At 42.7% G+C, this 18,533-nt stretch overlaps 2 protein-coding genes across 3 annotated transcripts in view; one reads left to right on the top strand and one right to left on the bottom strand.

Annotated features, from left to right (window-relative positions):
* sh3pxd2b (SH3 and PX domains 2B) overlaps nucleotides 1–9,801 on the top strand; it is an 85,788-nt gene extending 75,987 nt beyond the window's left edge. For both annotated transcript variants that reach the window (XM_072445687.1, XM_072445686.1), the window contains 5 exons: nucleotides 1,829–1,946; nucleotides 4,089–4,300; nucleotides 4,369–4,415; nucleotides 4,494–4,619; nucleotides 5,473–9,801. In XM_072445687.1, the coding sequence (XP_072301788.1) occupies nucleotides 1,829–1,946; nucleotides 4,089–4,300; nucleotides 4,369–4,415; nucleotides 4,494–4,619; nucleotides 5,473–6,927 (1,958 nt within the window). In that variant the 3' untranslated portion in view covers nucleotides 6,928–9,801. The remainder of the gene's footprint in view (nucleotides 1–1,828; nucleotides 1,947–4,088; nucleotides 4,301–4,368; nucleotides 4,416–4,493; nucleotides 4,620–5,472) is intronic.
* A 5,277-nt stretch (nucleotides 9,802–15,078) lies between these two features.
* Nucleotides 15,079–18,533, bottom strand: part of stk10 (serine/threonine kinase 10) — a 76,441-nt gene continuing 72,986 nt past the window's right edge. Inside the window, exons 18-20 of the mRNA XM_072445685.1 lie at nucleotides 17,647–17,772; nucleotides 16,973–17,086; nucleotides 15,079–15,405 (exon numbers count right to left, since the gene is read on the bottom strand). Of these exons, the coding sequence (XP_072301786.1) occupies nucleotides 15,265–15,405; nucleotides 16,973–17,086; nucleotides 17,647–17,772 (381 nt within the window). The 3' untranslated portion in view covers nucleotides 15,079–15,264. The remainder of the gene's footprint in view (nucleotides 15,406–16,972; nucleotides 17,087–17,646; nucleotides 17,773–18,533) is intronic.

The raw sequence follows: 18,533 nt of genomic DNA, 5'->3' as shown, positions 1-18,533 counted from the left end.
TGTGTGTGTGTGTGTCTGTCTCTGTGTGTGTGTGTGTGTGTGTGTGTCTGTGTGTGTGTGTGTCTGTCTCTGTGTGTGTGTGTGTGTGTCTGTCTCTGTGTGTGTGTGTCTGTCTCTGTGTGTGTGTGTCTGTCTCTGTGTGTGTGTGTGTGTGTGTCTGTCTCTCTGTGTGTGTGTGTCTGTCTCTGTGTGTGTGTGTCTGTCTCTGTGTGTGTGTGTGTGTGTGTGTGTCTGTGTGTGTGTGTGTCTGTCTCTGTGTGTGTGTGTGTGTGTCTGTCTCTGTGTGTGTGTCTGTGTGTGTGTGTGTGTCTGTGTGTGTGTGTGTCTGTGTGTGTGTGTGTGTGTCTGGTATGTGGTGGTGGTGGTGTGTATCTGTGGTGTGTGTGTGTGTGTCTGTCTCTCTGTGTGTGTGTGTCTCTGTGTGTGTGTGTGTGTGTGTGTGTGTGTGTCTGTCTCTCTCTGTGTGTGTGTGTGTGTGTGTGTGTGTGTGTGTGTCTCTCTGTGTGTGTGTGTCTCTGTGTGTGTGTGTGTGTCTCTCTCTGTGTGTGTGTGTGTGTGTGTGTCTGTCTCTCTCTGTGTGTGTGTGTGTGTGTGTGCCTGTCTCTCTGTGTGTGTGTGTGTGTGTGTCTGTCTCTCTGTGTGTGTGTGTGTGTGTCTGTCTCTCTGTGTGTGTGTGTGTCTCTCTCTGTGTGTGTGTGTGTGTGTGTGTGTGTAGTCTGCATGTTTCTGCATGTTGGAGATAAGAACGCTGCATGTGTTTTGTGCGAAGATGTCGAGTTAAAACTGGTGTCGAAACTGCATTTAAACAACTATTAAAACTGAGGAAAAACACAAAAACTAGACAAATTTAGACCTTTTCTGAATAGTTTTAGAAATGTCTTTATCTATATATATAAGACCACATAAGAATTATAAATAAAGTACAATTTATTCATAAAATATTATATTATTTCTATCTATATATATATACTAGTTTTTTTTAATATTATTTATAACATCATATTTATTTCCTTTATATATAAAAAAGATGATGAAAAAAAAGACACAAAGAAAGGAAAAAAAGACGTAATTATTTCAAAAATCAGAAAAAATAGAAATAAAAAAGCTCCTGTGAAAAGAAAGATTAAGTCGCATGTGTTTCAAAATAATTGTTCCATTTAGTCCAGATTCTTTTCGTTTGTGTCGTCCATTACTTCCATTGTGGTACTAAAAGTAAACGCATGATACAAGAACACTTTGTGTATTTGGATGACGACTTCTTGTTATTTGTTTGTTATTTGGACTTGGTTTGGTCCAGTTTTAGTCCTGGTTTGGGCCCCGTGTTGATGAACGTCCTTTGTTACTGTAGTTCATAAGAAAAGTGCAGATGTAGATGTATTTTTAGTCATTTTATTTTGGAAGAAATGAGGTTTAGTTGAATGTGGCACTGCAGCATTTAGACTTAAAAAGAACAACAACAAAACACAAATCAGTTTAAATGTAAAATTCGCAAATATTTGGTTGGGTTTGAAACTTCGAAATGACATATTCACAAGACAATAATGTCAGTAGTATTAACGTTTCACCAGAATCTAAAGTACTTTCTGCATGTTTGTGTCATTTTCTCTTTTCTCCTCCACGTGTTTCTGCCCGAGCCTCGTCCCCTTTTATTCTCCCTTTAAGACAGATTACACTCTTGATGCCGCTTTGCTTTCTTAAAACAGCAAAAGCAGTTTTTATTTGACTTTTACAACCGAGTTATGAAGTTAATGCTCCGTCGCTCCAACACGCCCAAAGCTAGAAAACACCAGGTATTCTGTGTATTTCAAAGTACTCTTTTCATTTGCAGAGGAGAAGTACTCTGTGATTTACCCGTACGCGGCCCGGGACCAGGATGAGATTGACCTGGAGCAGGGGATGGTGGTGGAGGTGGTGCAGAAGAACCTGGAGGGCTGGTGGAAGATCAGGTGATGGCGCGTTTTTATCATCGTCTTCATCATCGTCTTCATCACGTCGTCTGAGAGAGATTTTAGCAAGATGCACTTCTGAAAACATGATGCCCTTGTACATGAAATCAACTCTTATATGCAAAGAATTCCATCTTAAAGTGCAATTTCATATAATTTACTTGTATTTATTCCCTTTATGTATAAAAAGGAGAAGTTGAAAAACAAAAAAACGACACAAAAAGGACCAAAAGAACCGACAAAAAAAAATAAAAAAATAGATTAGTTCATATTTTCAAAAATCAAAAAAGTACTCAAATAAACCAATGTATCAACTCTTATATGCAAATACTTCCATCTTAAAGTGCAATTACTTATATTTATTCCCTTTATATATAAAAAGGAGAAGTTGAAAAACAAAAAAACGACACAAAAACGACAAAAAAAATTAAAAAGATTGGTTCATATTTTCAAAAATCTATAAAGTACTCAAATAAAAAGTACTCAAATAAACAAATGTATCAACTCTTATATACAAATAATTCTTAAAATGTAAAGTGCAATTTCATATTAATTACTTATATTTATTCCTTTTATATATAAAAAAGACAAGATGAAAATAATAAAAATAAAAAAAGTAAGTGTGTGGATCATTTGTAAGTGGCACAAACCTGGTGGTGGGTTATTTATTCATTCAAATCCTGGTTTTACTGAGACTAGTCATGGATCAGGCTTTGTTTGGATCCATTTTATATGGTCTTGTTTTAGTCCTGCTTAAATCCTGGCTTGGATATTGTTCTAATTTAGAACCGATTTAAACCTGATTTTGTTCTGATTTATTTCTCGTTAAGACCTTCAGTGGTCCCTGTAATTGTGTGTTAGTGAAACATTGTCCTGGCTATTAAAGTCGGTACTTGGAACTAATTATTTTCTTAGATGTTGGCTAAAATAAGATGAAAGAACCTTTATTTGTCCCACGATGGGGGTTCTGTTTAGTTTAGTCTTTGATAGAAGGTGCAATGTACAGAGACATTAAGCTCATGTCATTATTACTGAAAGACTAGTTTTCATCTCCTTGATTTACAGGAATAAATGATACAGTGCACGTGAAAGTAAAAACTCCTGCAGCGTCAATGTTTTTGTCAGCGCCGCACTGAGGACTAGTGAGCGGCGTGTCGCTTATTTAAAGGTTTGGTCTTATGTACGACAGTCGTTTTTAATCAGCAATTATAGCAGCAGACGTCCCGAAATGTCTCTCAACCGCCACTTGTGTCTATTCCCTTCTTTTAGCTGCGTGTGGACAGATGTTTGGGCAAAGATGGCGGAACTAGTGTCGCTTATCACGCAGTTCTCAGTGTACGGAAACATAAAGACACACGTACAACACGACCACAATGAGCATTAAAGGTGGAATGGACGATTTTATTTATGGACGATCTTATTTCCTCGTGGCGTGAACGGCCGATTAGTCCTGCCACGTATCAATCATAAAACCCAACATTTTTCAAGTCGGTCGGTCGGTAGGTAAATTCTCTTTTTTTTAACTTTGAAGGCAAAAAAAATAAATCCAAATCATTATCTTCCCCCTGGGACGATAGATAAGTTATCCAGTGCTACAAAATTATTCAACACGGCACATTTTTTGTAAAAAACGGTCGGCGAGTCGGCGAGATATGAGACAACAAAAAATCTTTGGCATTATTTTGACAAAATGCAGATTTTTTTTTTCTAGTCGGCCAGTTTTTTACCAGGTCGGTCGGGTTACGGCAAACAGACATATTTTTTTGCTCAGCCTAAGTTGCACTGGAGTATGAAATGCGGTTGCAAGTGTGAAAATAACAAATAATATCACATATAAATCGCTCCGGAGTATAAGTATAGAAGTATAAATATAAGTATACATTGCACCCCGGCATCAGTGCGCTTCGTCTTATAAAATACACATGAACCTTTCTGCATTTGGCTCTTCCATCAGTCCATACATTACACGTCACATTTACATGATACTAAATGGTCCCGTGAAAAAAAAAAAAAAAATCCATTTTCAGTGTCGCACGTCATGAAACAGAAAACAAGAGCGCGCTAGTTCCTTTCTCGGATCTCGCCTCAGGTTGTACGACGTGTGTATTTGAACGCGTTTCCCGTCCCCCCCCGTCCCGTCAGGTACCAGGGTCACGAGGGCTGGGCCCCGGCCTCGTACCTGAAGAAGACGGACATTCAGGGTCAAAAGAATTCCGGAGGCGCCGCGGTTCACTCCAGCGCCAACGACCTGGACGGATGCGCGCAGCAGAACCACCAGAACAACGCTCTCAAAGACAACCGCGACAACAACCAGAAGGAGAACCGCCTCTCCTTCTTCTCGGAGAACAAGCACAGTACGTCATCGTCAAACTCGCCTCGCAATTGATATCGTAAAACCGCTCAATGTTTCTGTTTTTCTCAGAGGTGGGATTAAGACACAGACCTCCTCCTCGTCGAGACCTCACAATCGTAAGACTTTAATAAAAACATCTAAATCAATAAGTGTTTGTCTAATTCACATTTCTCCACTTTTTGTCATTTTCACAGCCTCGTGGTACAAACCTGCCCAAGCCGCCGGTGCCCCCTCAGGTGGAGGAGGAGTACTACACCATCTCCGACTTCCAGACCACTATTCCTGACGGGATAAGCTTCACCGCTGGGATCAAAGTGGAGGTAGGACACAAACGCTACAGACAAACACTTCATGTCCTCTTCATCACCTCTTTAATCTTCTTCTTAGCCTCTTTCCCGGCACCGCTTTAAACTACTTTATTTTTCACATATTTTTAAAACTGAGCTGTCTGTTTTTAAATGTATATCTTACATTTCGACTGTAAATGCACGTGTGATGCATTACTTCACCAGAGTCAATGCCTTTATACATCTCGAATCCCAGCACTGACGATTTGCCGCATGTCCTCCCTTCTCTCATCCCCATGTCACGCTGGAACTATGTATATACATCAAATGCACATGATGGAGGTGGGATTAAATATTAAGTATTACTTCATCCCACTCCTTTTCCAGCAAAGATACATTTTGTTCCTTCAAGTATGTAAATGAATTTATTCATATTTTCAAGATTTTTTTCACAAAGTTTGAATTCTGTACATGATTAAATATGCATGAAATGGTCCTTGATCAACTGCTCCAAATAGAAATAAATCATCATCAAATAATACTGCATAGAAACTAGGGCCGTGCAACAGATAAAATAGTACAAATCATACTGCGTCATCATAACATACGACTATTTGGCTCATAATCAAAATGACGATTATTTCTGTCAATATTGTCTGACGAAATTAACCTGTGAAGAAAGTATAGACCTGGGAGAACGAGCGCACGACATTCAGGACAAAAGTCAATCAAATGCATTCTCGACTACGACTTTTTCTACCATTGAATAGCGTTGCAATTTATCACGATTATAAATATGAATAAATCCACGGTTCTACTTGCATCAGTTTGTACGATTACGGCAAAGCGTGGGTTGTTTTGACTAAAATACTGTCATGCTTCCCAGGTGGTCGAGAAAAACGGCAGCGGTTGGTGGTACATCCAGATCGACGACAAAGAAGGCTGGGCTCCTGCCACTTTCATCGACAAATACAAGAAAACCAGCAACGCCGTGCGACCCAACTTCCTCGCGCCGCTGCCCAACGAGATGGAGCGTCTGGCTTTGGACGACGGCAACCACGTCAACGCCGCGACCGCCGCCGCCGACGCTTGGTCCAAACCTTTACCGGACGAACCTACCGCCAGAGAGTCCTTCATCAGACCCAAACTGAGAGACTGGAAAACCAACAAGGCTTCCCCCGCGTTTAACGGACCGCTACCGCCGGCTCCGTCAGCGCCGCCTAGTGAGGAGAAACCAGCGCTGCCGCCTAGAAGAGAGTCCATTCACAAGAGCTTGGAGTTGGAGGTGGCAGAGAAGACCAAACCCGAGCTTTCGAAACCTTTACCCCCGAAACCGCCCGCTCCCGCCGTCATCGTGCCGCTGGTTGGCGCCAAACAGCTTCCGTTCAAGCCCGAGAAACCGGCGGAGTTGAAAAAGGAAGACAAAAGCAAAGCGCTGCATCTTCGCAACGAGATGGGGCTCGAGTGCGGTCACAAAATATCAGCCAAAGAAGTCAAGAAGTTCAATTTGAAACCGGTGCCCAAGCAACCTCCCAAACAGAGACAGGATTCTCAAGAGGAGAAACAAGACAGCGCTCCAGCTCCGCCGTTTGCGAAGCCCAAACCGACGGTGAAGCCTAAACCGGTCCCGGCCGCGAAACCGGATTTACCCGCCCAAGATAAACTGGATATCACCAATCTGCGAAGTAAGCTTAGGCCGTCGAAAGCCGCCGATTCGAGCTCGGCGCCGGAAAGCAACGGCGTGGCCAAGCCGAGTTCGCCCACGAGCTCTCCCCCCGTGCACATTCCAAGCCTGAGCAGCAACAAGCCCATCGACGAACCGCCCAAAATCCCGCCGAAACACGTCAACGGTCACGGCCAGGATAGACCGTCTTCGCCTCCTCCGAAACCGGCGGTGCCTCCTCATAAAGAGCCGCCGCAGAGACCGCCCGCCATGCTACCCAAAAGACCGCCCCCTCCCAAGAAAACCGACTCGTCCAGTCCCACCGACTCCAAACCCGCGCCGCAACTGGGCCGACCGCCTCCTCCAAAACCCAAAGGATTCGCCGCGAGCAAGGACGAACCGAAGGCGAATAAAGTACCGATCCCGCCGAAGCCGCAGATCAAAAGCGACAAGCCGGGACCGCCGAGCAAACTGCCCCCGTTACTGAAGGAGCCCGGCAAGGACGAGCTGTACCTGGCCGTGGCGGACTTTGACGGGGACGAGCAGACGAATGGGTTCAAAATAGGCACGGTTTTTGAGGTCATGGAGAAGAACAGCAACGGTTGGTGGTTTTGTAAGAACGTCGGCGAGGAGGTCGAGGGCTGGATCCCCTCGAATTACCTGAACAAAAAACCTTAGGGAGTGGATACTAGCGGAGACGTCAACGCAGTAACAACAGTACAAAACATGACGTAGATTCAGTCCACGCAGCGGGAGGTAGTCCAGGCTTTACGTCTTTGGCAAAGACTATAAATCATAATCGCTCTTTTAGAAGGGCTGAGTGAGTTTCCCTTATATTGATAGGTCTTGATTTTCAGTACAATTCAAATGTTTCTTTTCAAAAACGAAATAAAAATGGATTTCTGTATCGATTCCATGAACTTTAAATCCATCGCCATTCACATACAAAATAGTCACATTTCTTCGTCCAAAGTCTGAACTCTGCCATCATATCATTGACAACAGCCTCGCCCTAGTGTTTAAGGTCAAATGCTCTCGCTGCCAGTTGACAATGTAAAGACAAACGGCTTAAAACATTTAAAAAACAACAACATTTCACTTTGTTCTGAACCAATTTGTACTTTGTCTTGAAGTACTGAACTAGTCCTGTGTCGTGCAGTTTGCAATCTACGTCTAGGTACACTTTTTAATTCATTTTGAGTTTAATCTTAACCAGAGCTAAATAGCAATAACACATCACAGCGTCTGTTCCTGTGTTTACTTATTTTATTGTAGTTTTTTTTAAAAGGAAACTTGCTTTTTCTGCAGTGATAGTCGCAGGCCGCACATGTTCAGTTTGTGTATATGTACTTCCCTTCCATTATACTGTGCCTCAACGTTAAATATTATGCAATGAGCGTCTCTGTACTAGATGTAGTGTGTGGCGGCCATCTTGTTTTGGGAAAGAAACAACGCCAAGTCAAAGATTTCCAAAGCCAAACGGAGAAAAAAGAAAAAAAGACCAAACACCGTAAACAACAATATTATAACTTAACTTTATCACAGCACCTCATGGTTAGTGGGCGGGTGTTAAGACGGTACGTTTTGTCCTCAACGTTGACGCGTTTGAAGAAGGAAAAATGGTTCTGGAGCTCGAAGTTTGTTCTGTTTGTTTCGGAGAATAAAAAGCGGATCTATGTATCGTCAGTGTGAGTCGAGCCTTTTCCCCACCTCTTCTTCTACTGTCGTGCTCTGAGTGAGTGACAGGTGGAGTCGACCAATCACAGTGAAGGACTCTGAAGCGACAGATACTATTCATGTTCAAATTCAATTCAAATCAGGATAGAGCGATACTTTTTCCAGTTGTTTTTTTTTTTTGCAACCTGCATTTCCAGGGCCGTATCAAGGTGTCCCAGAATGCCCCGGGGCAGAGAGATCCTGGAAGCCCCGCCCCCTCACACCTCATTTTATATAGTTTAAAATGACGTGTACAATGTGGTCGGTTTAATCGCTTAAAAATGCGATATTATTTTGAAGTTTGACGTGGAAATGTAAATGGTTCCAGAGCGCTGTGGGAAAGTGCTACACGAGCCGCTTTGTGATCGGGTCTCATTCGGACGCCGCGGGTAAACGCTCGCCTCAAACCCGGCCCCGATGCCCGCCCACGGGTCACTGGCGGTTTAAGAAGGCCGCAGAGGTGAACCGGCGACAGGAGATGCACGTTTGAGGAGACGAATTTATCGCGTTTGATCCGAAAGAGCAGATTTGACTGGTTCGCTCTTCCACGTGGAGTTGAAATACAAAAGGGCGGATTGCACATGTTCTGGGAAGTTCACTCTTCTCACTCACGGTAATTCAAAAGAAACACGATGCCTTTGCCAAGTAGAAATGCTTCAATATTTAACTTGTCATTTGAGTTTTTTTCCATTTCTATTTTTGTATGATAACTATTGTATGAGATTTGCACTTGTAGGAGGAAGGGGAAGAATGCCACGGTGCATTGTACGTAGTTTGCTAGACAGTTATTTTAATCGTATATAGCCATTTTTGTATATCCCAAGTCTAATAATGTTGAAAAAAACTAAATACGCAAACTTGAAGCAAACGTTAAGACAATGTAAAATACGTTTATTGTCATCACGAAGCCCAGAAATTGGAAAATGTGGTAAATGTGGTTCGCATCGACTGAAATGTGCAATGATCATCAGTATTGTAAATGTACAAAAGCGAAGAGTGGTGCGTGTAAGTAAAATATTGTTTTACATTAACGCTTGACTGGTCTCAAGCTAAAATTAAAAAAATATCATCAGAATATTTCTATTGTACAGTCATAACGTTTCAGGAATGATTCATCCGTTTTAGTTTGTGTCGACGGAGCGAAAAAGGGCAAAACTGCGAAAAATCTAAATGGTTAAAATGACTTTGAACAGAAAACATGAACGAGTTTTATGGATTTAAGTATGTTTTTAATTGCTTATGTGAAGTAGAATATGTGTCGACAATGTTGGACTGATTACAAGATCATTTAGATTGAAATAAGTTAATATTAGATTGAAATAAGTAAGTTATATCATGAATTCAAGTCATTTTAACCATTTATCTAGATATTTATTTTTCCAGTGTTGGTTTTTTGGTTTATTTTACATAATATTTCCTCTGCCAGTTTGAAAAGTACATTTAAAAATCCAAAAAACTACATGTAAAAATGCAAAAAAGTACATGTAAAAATCAAAGCGCTACACAATCTGACAAGGCTGTGAGTTGTAAACACTGATATTAACTCTTAAAAGATTGTTAATGGGTTCTGCTCTTAAGTTGCTTTACTAAACCTTATTACAATGCACACCGAAAGAAACAAAAAAGGAACAAAATATGATCTATAATAATATCTGTAAAATGGCTTTATTTTGATCAAAGACAGTTTCAATGCAAGTTCATTGTCAGATACGTTAAACCGTGTCATTGTCTAGTTTCAGTATTGTATCGTTTTAAAATATGCTTTTGCTTTACTTTCTTTCTTTGCATCTTTTTTTTTTTTTTTTTACTCGAGCCAATAAAGATCAAAAAATGTTTTTCCAACTTTTGCCTTTAGTGTTTTCTTGATCGACAGTAAATAAAGGTATGTTATATACTGTGAGTGTAATCATTTGAATTAGCTCAATTAAAAAAAGGATTTGTACCTGGTTAAACAAAGGATTAAAAATATAATGGAGGTGTTTTTGTCAGGATTTTTGCAGAAGCATCAATGTTGTTTTCACAGCCTTAGAATACAAAAGACGTGCCGTGCGCCCCCTGGTGGTGCAGTAAATCCACTCGCACAGTTCTTACACGAGCTTCAGTGAGTAAAGGTCTGACAAGCATCAAATATTCTCCACGTACTGTAGGTGTCACCAGCATTCTTCTGTAGCTCTACTGTTAATCATACATTCTTCTGTAGCTCTACTGTTCATACAGTCTTCTGTAGCTCTACTGTTCATACAGTCTTCTGTAGCTCTACTGTTAATCATACATTCTTCTGTAGCTCTACTGTTCATACATTCTTCTGTAGCTCTACTGTTAATCATACATTCTTCTGTAGCTCTACTGTTCATACATTCTTCTGTAGCTCTACTGTTCATACAGTCTTCTGTAGCTCTACTGTTCATACAGTCTTCTGTAGCTCTACTGTTCATACAGTCTTCTGTAGCTCTACTGTTCATACAGTCTTCTGTAGCTCTACTGTTCATACAGTCTTCTGTAGCTCTACCGTTAATCATACATTCTTCTGTAGCTCTACCGTTCATACAGTCTTCTGTAGCTCTACTGTTCATACAGTCTTCTGTAGCTCTAATGTTAATCATACATTCTTCTGTAGCTCTACTGTTAATCATACATTCTTCTGTAGCTCTACTGTTCATACAGTCTTCTGTAGCTCTACTGTTCATACAGTCTTCTGTAGCTCTACCGTTAATCATACATTCTTCTGTAGCTCTACTGTTAATCATACATTCTTCTGTAGCTCTACTGTTCATACATTCTTCTGTAGCTCTACTGTTAATCATACATTCTTCTGTAGCTCTACTGTTCATACAGTCTTCTGTAGCTCTACTGTTCATACATTATTCTGTAGCTCTACTGTTCATACATTCTTCTGTAGCTCTACTGTTCATACAGTCTTCTGTAGCTCTACTGTTCATACAGTCTTCTGTAGCTCTACCGTTAATCATACATTCTTCTGTAGCTCTACCGTTCATACAGTCTTCTGTAGCTCTACCGTTCATACATTCTTCTGTAGCTCTACCGTTCATACAGTCTTCTGTAGCTCTACCGTTCATACAGTCTTCTGTAGCTCTACTGTTGATCATACATTCTTCTGTAGCTCTACTGTTAATCATACATTCTTCTGTAGCTCTACCGTTAATCATACATTCTTCTGTAGCTCTACTGTTAATCATACATTCTTCTGTAGCTCTACTGTTAATCATACATTCTTCTGTAGCTCTACTGTTAATCATACATTCTTCTGTAGCTCTACTGTTGATCATACAAACTGAAGATAATTTGCTCATATTTCTTTGCATTTGTCTTAAACTACAGAACGACTCATAAAACCTGCAGTTTGCACAAAGACAGATTCAAATACATCGTCCTTTGCTATAAATACATATAATTATAATAGTTACATATAATTAATGCATAAAACAAAAACAGTTTCATGGCCTCAATGTTATAAAAACCGCTTTGAAACTAAGATTTTCTGTTTATCCTTTAAAACAGTTGCATTTTTAGGGATTGTATCTTGTTTTGTGAGGATTGTGTTGTGTACTATTTCTTTACCATTCATGTGGCACTGTCCTCTAAGTGGGACGAGGGACAGGAGCCTGAATATCACAAGAGGGACATGAGCCTGAATATCACAAGAGGGACAGGAGCCTGAATATCACAAGAGGGACAGGAGCCTGAATATCACAAGAGGGACAGGAGCCTAAATATCACAAGAGGGACAGGAGCCTGAATATCACAAGAGGGACAGGAGCCTGAATATCACAAGAGGGACAGGAGCCTAAATATCACAAGAGGGACAGGAGCCTAAATATCACAAGAGGGACAGGAGCCTGAATATCACAAGAGGGACAGGAGCCTGAATATCACAAGAGGGACAGGAGCCTGAATATCACAAGAGGGACAGGAGCCTGAATATCACAAGAGGGACAGGAGCCTAAATATCACAAGAGGGACAGGAGCCTGAATATCACAAGAGGGACAGGAGCCTAAATATCACAAGAGGGACAGGAGCCTAAATATCACAAGAGGGACAGGAGCCTGAATATCACAAGAGGGACATGAGCCTGAATATCACAAGAGGGACAGGAGCCTAAATATCACAAGAGGGACAGGAGCCTGAATATCACAAGAGGGACAGGAGCCTGAATATCACAAGAGGGACATGAGCCTAAATATCACAAGAGGGACAGGAGCCTGAATATCACAAGAGGGACAGGAGCCTGAATATCACAAGAGGGACATGAGCCTGAATATCACAAGAGGGACAGGAGCCTGAATATCACAAGAGGGACAGGAGCCTGAATATCACAAGAGGGACAGGAGCCTAAATATCACAAGAGGGACAGGAGCCTGAATATCACAAGAGGGACAGGAGCCTGAATATCACAAGAGGGACAGGAGCCTAAATATCACAAGAGGGACAGGAGCCTGAATATCACAAGAGGGACAGGAGCCTGAATATCACAAGAGGGACAGGAGCCTAAATATCACAAGAGGGACAGGAGCCTGAATATCACAAGAGGGACAGGAGCCTAAATATCACAAGAGGGACAGGAGCCTGAATATCACAAGAGGGACAGGAGCCTGAATATCACAAGAGGGACAGGAGCCTGAATATCACAAGAGGGACAGGAGCCTAAATATCACAAGAGGGACAGGAGCCTGAATATCACAAGAGGGACAGGAGCCTGAATATCACAAGAGGGACAGGGTGTCACCCCCAAACACCCGGACCACACCCGCTCAGTCAGTTTCCCCTCTAAACTTGATCAAACGACCTTGCACTTTCAGCTTAAAGGTCAGCGTTTGTCCTCAGAGGCCACAAGGGGGCAGAGTTTTATCCACAACAACAACAACAATAACAATAACAATAACACACACACACACTTTGGTAAAATTAGAAAAATCTGTATTTATTAAGACTTATTTACAACAGTGGTTCCTTCTCTGGACATTCATTCCTTTAACCCCTTCAAACACATTTGCACCTTGTACCGACCCGTCTCCGGCCACAAAACACCAGGTAGAACACCAGGTAGAACACCAGGAAGAACACCACGTAGAACACCACGTAGAATACCACGTAGAACACCACGTAGAACACCAGGTAGAACACCACGTAGAACACCAGGTAGAACACCAGGTAGAACACCAGGTAGAACACCAGGAAGAACACCACGTAGAACACCACGTAGAATACCACGTAGAACACCACGTAGAACACCAGGTAGAACACCACGTAGAACACCAGGTAGAACACCAGGTAGAACACCAGGTAGAACACCACGTAGAACACCACGTAGAACACCAGGTAGAACACCAGGTAGAACACCAGGTAGAACACCACGTAGCACACCAGGAAGAACACCACGTAGAACACCACGTAGAATACCACGTAGAACACCACGTAGAACACCAGGTAGAACACCACGTAGAACACCAGGTAGAACACCAGGTAGAACACCAGGTAGAACACCACGTAGAACACCAGGTAGAACACCAGGTAGAACACCAGGTAGAACACCACGTAGAACACCAGGTAGAATACCACGTAGAACACCAGGTAGAACACCACGTAGAACACCAGGTAGAACACCACGTAGAACACCAGGTAGAATACCACGTAGAACACCAGGTAGAACACCAGGTAGAACACCAGGTAGAACACCAGGTAGAACACCACGTAGAACACCACGTAGAACACCAGGTAGAACACCAGGTAGAACACCAGGTAGAACACCACGTAGAACACCAGGTAGAACACCAGGTAGAACACCACGTATCCGCGACATCGACACGTGTCAGATGTGACGAGTCGATGGCGCGGAGACTCTTTAGCGTAAACGATCAGTGTAAAAGAAAAGGCAGAGTTTGAAGGCGACGGAAACCTCTGGAAGCCACGTGTAATATTGCACTTTGGTTATCAGCGTATTTACCGCACGAAACATCAGACAAAAAGAATAATACATTTAAAAAGAAAAAAGGTGCACGGTGCAACTTTTCTGGTGCAGCGTCCGTCGCCTGCTCGTTTCCATGGAGACGTGATGGCTTCGCTTGGATTGTAATTGACAAAAGGAGATTCTTGACTTCAAACGTCACGATTTCACGATTATTGGCACTAAAACCAAACGGTGAAATTCTTAATTTGTCGAATAAGAAAAAAGAAATAATAATGGCACAAAAACAGCCTGGTTTAAAAAAGAAAAGTATGCATGGTTTTGCCATTTTATTTCCGCATAAACTGAACTTAAATCATCGTTGCTGCTGCTGATTATTAGTTTTTAGCTCTTATATTGTGGAGAACTAGGATTATGGATGAACAGAAGAACCTGGACATTCCTGGCCGTGCGCGTTGATAAGTCGAGTAAATGAGGACGTGAAATTAGCAAAATATCTCAAAATCTTAAGTATAATTCATCTAAAGTGACAAGACAAGAAAAGTACTTGTAAATTGCATTTTTTTGTGTAAAAGGAAAGAACTGACACAAATATCCAGCTCATTCCATTTAAATAAAACATTTATAATCCAATCGAATAAAAAAATCATATAGACTTCGGCTTCATCAAGCGAATAATCGACTAGTCTCCATGGCGACCAGCAGGTGGCAGCCCCCTGGGCAGAAAGGTCACATGACGTACCTCCCCATTCATATTTCAAATCCCGTTCATAAACACAGTATATTGACTTTGGCTTGATTCATCCAGTGACTGATCGACAGTAAAATACATTAAATAAACGTCTTCCCTTCAAATCCAATCATCAAATAAACACCAGGCTTTGGATTGAGTCTCATTCCCCCGTTAAATATGTCAAATATTAAAAGAAATTTGTTAAAAAGATTAAATTAGTTTTTACAGCGATGTGTGGTTGAAATAAATAAAGCCGGTTTGGCAGCGGCAAAAAGCTAAATCGGGTCCGACGACGTAAAGAGACGACGTAAAGCGACGACGTGAAGAGACGACGTGAAGCGACGACGTGAAGCGACGACGTGAAGCGACGACGTGAAGAGACGACGTGAAGCGACGACGTGAAGCGACGACGTAAAGCGACGCTGGAGGCCGATCGTTACGCGTACGGCATTTTTCATGTTCATTTGGAAGACGTGAGGCGTATTAATCGCTCGCCGCCGCTCGATGCGTTTGTGGCGGGAAGAACGGGAAAGAGACTTTGAAAATCCTGAAATCGACCGGGAGTTGTTAAGATTTGTGGGTTTGCGTCGCTCGATTGCGTTTTCCCGGTGGGCGTTCTGTGTCGCCGTGGCGATGGGCGGGTCACATGGTGGAGGAGTCTTGGTAAGGCACAAATCTGGAGAGTTTGGTGGAGGAGCTCGGGTTGGGACAGTCTATCGTCGCACTCATCCGGAAAAACACGTCCTGCTCGTGTTTCTTCAGGGTCAGTTCATCCTCAAGGGCCTAAGGGGGCGACACACAGAGACACACACACACACAGAGACACACACACACAGAGACAGACAGACACACACAGAGACACAGAGACAGACACAGAGACAGAGACAGACACAGAGACACAGAGACAGACACAGAGACAGACACAGAGACAGACACAGAGACAGAGACAGAGACAGACACAGAGACAGAGACAGAGACAGAGACAGAGACAGACACAGAGACAGACACAGAGACAGACACAGAGACAGACACAGAGACAGACACAGAGACACAGAGACACAGAGACAGACACAGAGACAGAGACAGACACAGAGACAGACACAGAGACACAGAGACACAGAGACAGAGACACAGACACACAGAGACAGACACAGAGACAGACACAGAGACAGACACAGAGACAGACACAGAGACAGACACAGAGACAGACACAGAGACACAGAGACAGACACAGAGACACAGAGACAGAGACAGACACAGAGACAGACACAGAGACAGACACAGAGACAGACACAGAGACAGACACAGACACAGAGACACAGAGACACAGAGACACAGAGACACAGAGACACAGAGACAGACACAGAGACACAGACACACAGAGACAGACACAGAGACAGACACAGAGACAGACACAGAGACAGACACAGACAGACACAGAGACAGACACAGAGACACAGAGACACAGAGACAGACACAGAGACAGAGACAGACACAGACGCAGACACAGAGACACAGAGACACAGAGACACAGAGACAGAGACACAGACACACAGAGACAGACACAGAGACAGACACAGAGACAGACACAGAGACAGACACAGAGACAGACACAGAGACAGACACAGAGACAGACACACACGTCAGGAGGTTGATGTCTTGTTTTAAATGTACATTGTGTTCATTGTGCAATATTCAGTTCCCTTTGTACATGAACCGAGTACATGAAAACAGAGTACATTATTACTTCATTAAATGTGTATCGGGTAAAGAGAGATTTTATTTTTACTGTGATACTAATATTTTATGTATTTTCTTTTAGGACGAAGCCGCCTGATAAAATGATAAATATTAGGAAGCGTTTGTTTTTACTGTCACATATATATCAATGTATATAGTTGTATTATAACTGCATTCTGATGGGAATGGGAGGGCCAAAGGTTCAAAGCAAACAGGAGGGGGGACCAAGCACAGCCCTGTCTCACCCCTCTTCCCAGAGTCACTGCGTTTGTACAGTGACATTTTAAAGAGGGATAAAAAAGGCTAAAAATCCTTCTTTCACATAATAAATACTGTATTATAAGATGTACATTTTGACGTGGGCAAATATGTTAATAAAATTCAGCTTTTAATCCTCCTTTGCCGTTTTTAATCGCTCGTTTTTTCTATGCAGAACTTTGGAAAACCTTGACTAAAATGTGGTATGTAAATAAGGTGGATTTTGCGCCATTGGGCCTGTATTGTATTCGAGATGGATACAAATATGAATATAGTAAAGTGGTTATTTTTAAAGCTAAACCTTCACATTACGCGTCTTCCTTGTACTTTAGGACTGGGACATGGGACGCACCTTCTTCCGGGGCTTGAGACAGTCTCTCCAGTCCTTCAGCAGCTGGTTGTGCTGCTCGTCCAAGTGTTTCAGCCTCTGAGTCTCGTTCTCAATCAACAAGTGACATTTCTCGTTCTGTAAAACACAAACACATTTTATAATAATAATCATTCAAAATATGCAACTAACGCAGAAAATACCAACGACGACGAGTCAGTTTTTGGAGAAAGATCAGCCTAAAGACGCCACATGCCGTAAATGTCACACGTCTGAAAGCGATTGGATATTCACAGCACTGTTGACCATTGACGTTTGCCGTTTACCGTATTTTCCGGACTATAAGTCGCACCTTTTTTCATAGTTTTGGCCTGGGTGCGACTTATACTTATATTTATACTTCAAAGCGACTTATATGTGATATTATTTGTTATTTTCACACTTGCAACCGCATTTCATCCTCCAGTGCGTCTTATTATGTTTTTTTCTTCTCTATTATGCATTTTTTGGCTGGTGCGACTTATACTCCAGTGCGACTTATAGTCCGGAAAATACGGTAAATAAAACGCCTTGAAGAAACCACATTAAAATACAAGTTTCACTACATTACAAGCTGGATTGATTAATGTCTGGACTATGGAATGAAACACAAATGCTACGTAATACCACTTTGTGTACTTGTACTTTGGTTGAAGTACCTGTAGTTGCTGTAGCTCCCGGATGTTGCTGTCGCACTGGCCGATCATCTCCCTCATCTGGGTGTCGTGTTTCTGCTGCTGATGGAGCCGTTCTGCCTTCTGCCTCTTCTCCTCCTGCTGAGAAAACTACACACCACACAACCAGCGCTTAATGAGGCGTCCTACACAACCAGCGCTTAATGAGGCGTCCTACACAGGCGTCCTACACAACCAGCGCTTAATGAGGCGTCCTACACAACCAGCGCTTAATGAGGCGTCCTACACAACCAGCGCTTAATGAGGCGTCCTACACAACCAGCGCTTAATGAGGCGTCCTACACAACCAGCGCTTAATGAGGCGTCCTACACAACCAGCGCTTAATGAGGCGTCCTACACAACCAGCGCTTAATGAGGCGTCCTACACAACCAGCGCTTAATGAGGCGTCCTACACAACCAGCGCTTAATGAGGCGTCCTACACAACCAGCGCTTAATGAGGCGTCCTACACAGGCGTCCTACACAACCAGCGCTTAATGAGGCGTCCTACACAACCAGCGCTTAATGAGGCGTCCTACACAGGCGTCCTACACAACCAGCGCTTAATGAGGCGTCCTACACAGGCGTCCTACACAACTAGCCCTTAATGAGGCGTCCTACACAACCAGCGCTTAATGAGGCGTCCTACACAACCAGCGCTTAATGAGGCGTCCTACACAACCAGCGCTTAATGAGGCGTCCTACACAACCAGCGCTTAATGAGGCGTCCTACACAACCAGCGCTTAATGAGGCGTCCTACACAACCAGCGCTTAATGAGGCGTCCTACACAGGCGTCCTACACAACCAGCGCTTAATGAGGCGTCCTACACAGGCGTCCTACACAGGCGTCCTACACAACTAGCGCTTAA

This window comes from Eucyclogobius newberryi, unplaced genomic scaffold (genome assembly GCF_026437365.1).
Source record: "Eucyclogobius newberryi isolate DKJ021-1_F unplaced genomic scaffold, fEucNew1.0.hap1 SCAF_15, whole genome shotgun sequence".
NCBI lineage: Eukaryota > Metazoa > Chordata > Actinopteri > Gobiiformes > Gobiidae > Eucyclogobius > Eucyclogobius newberryi.
Note: the sequence above shows the minus strand (reverse complement) of the source record. Positions and strands in the feature narration are given on the sequence as shown.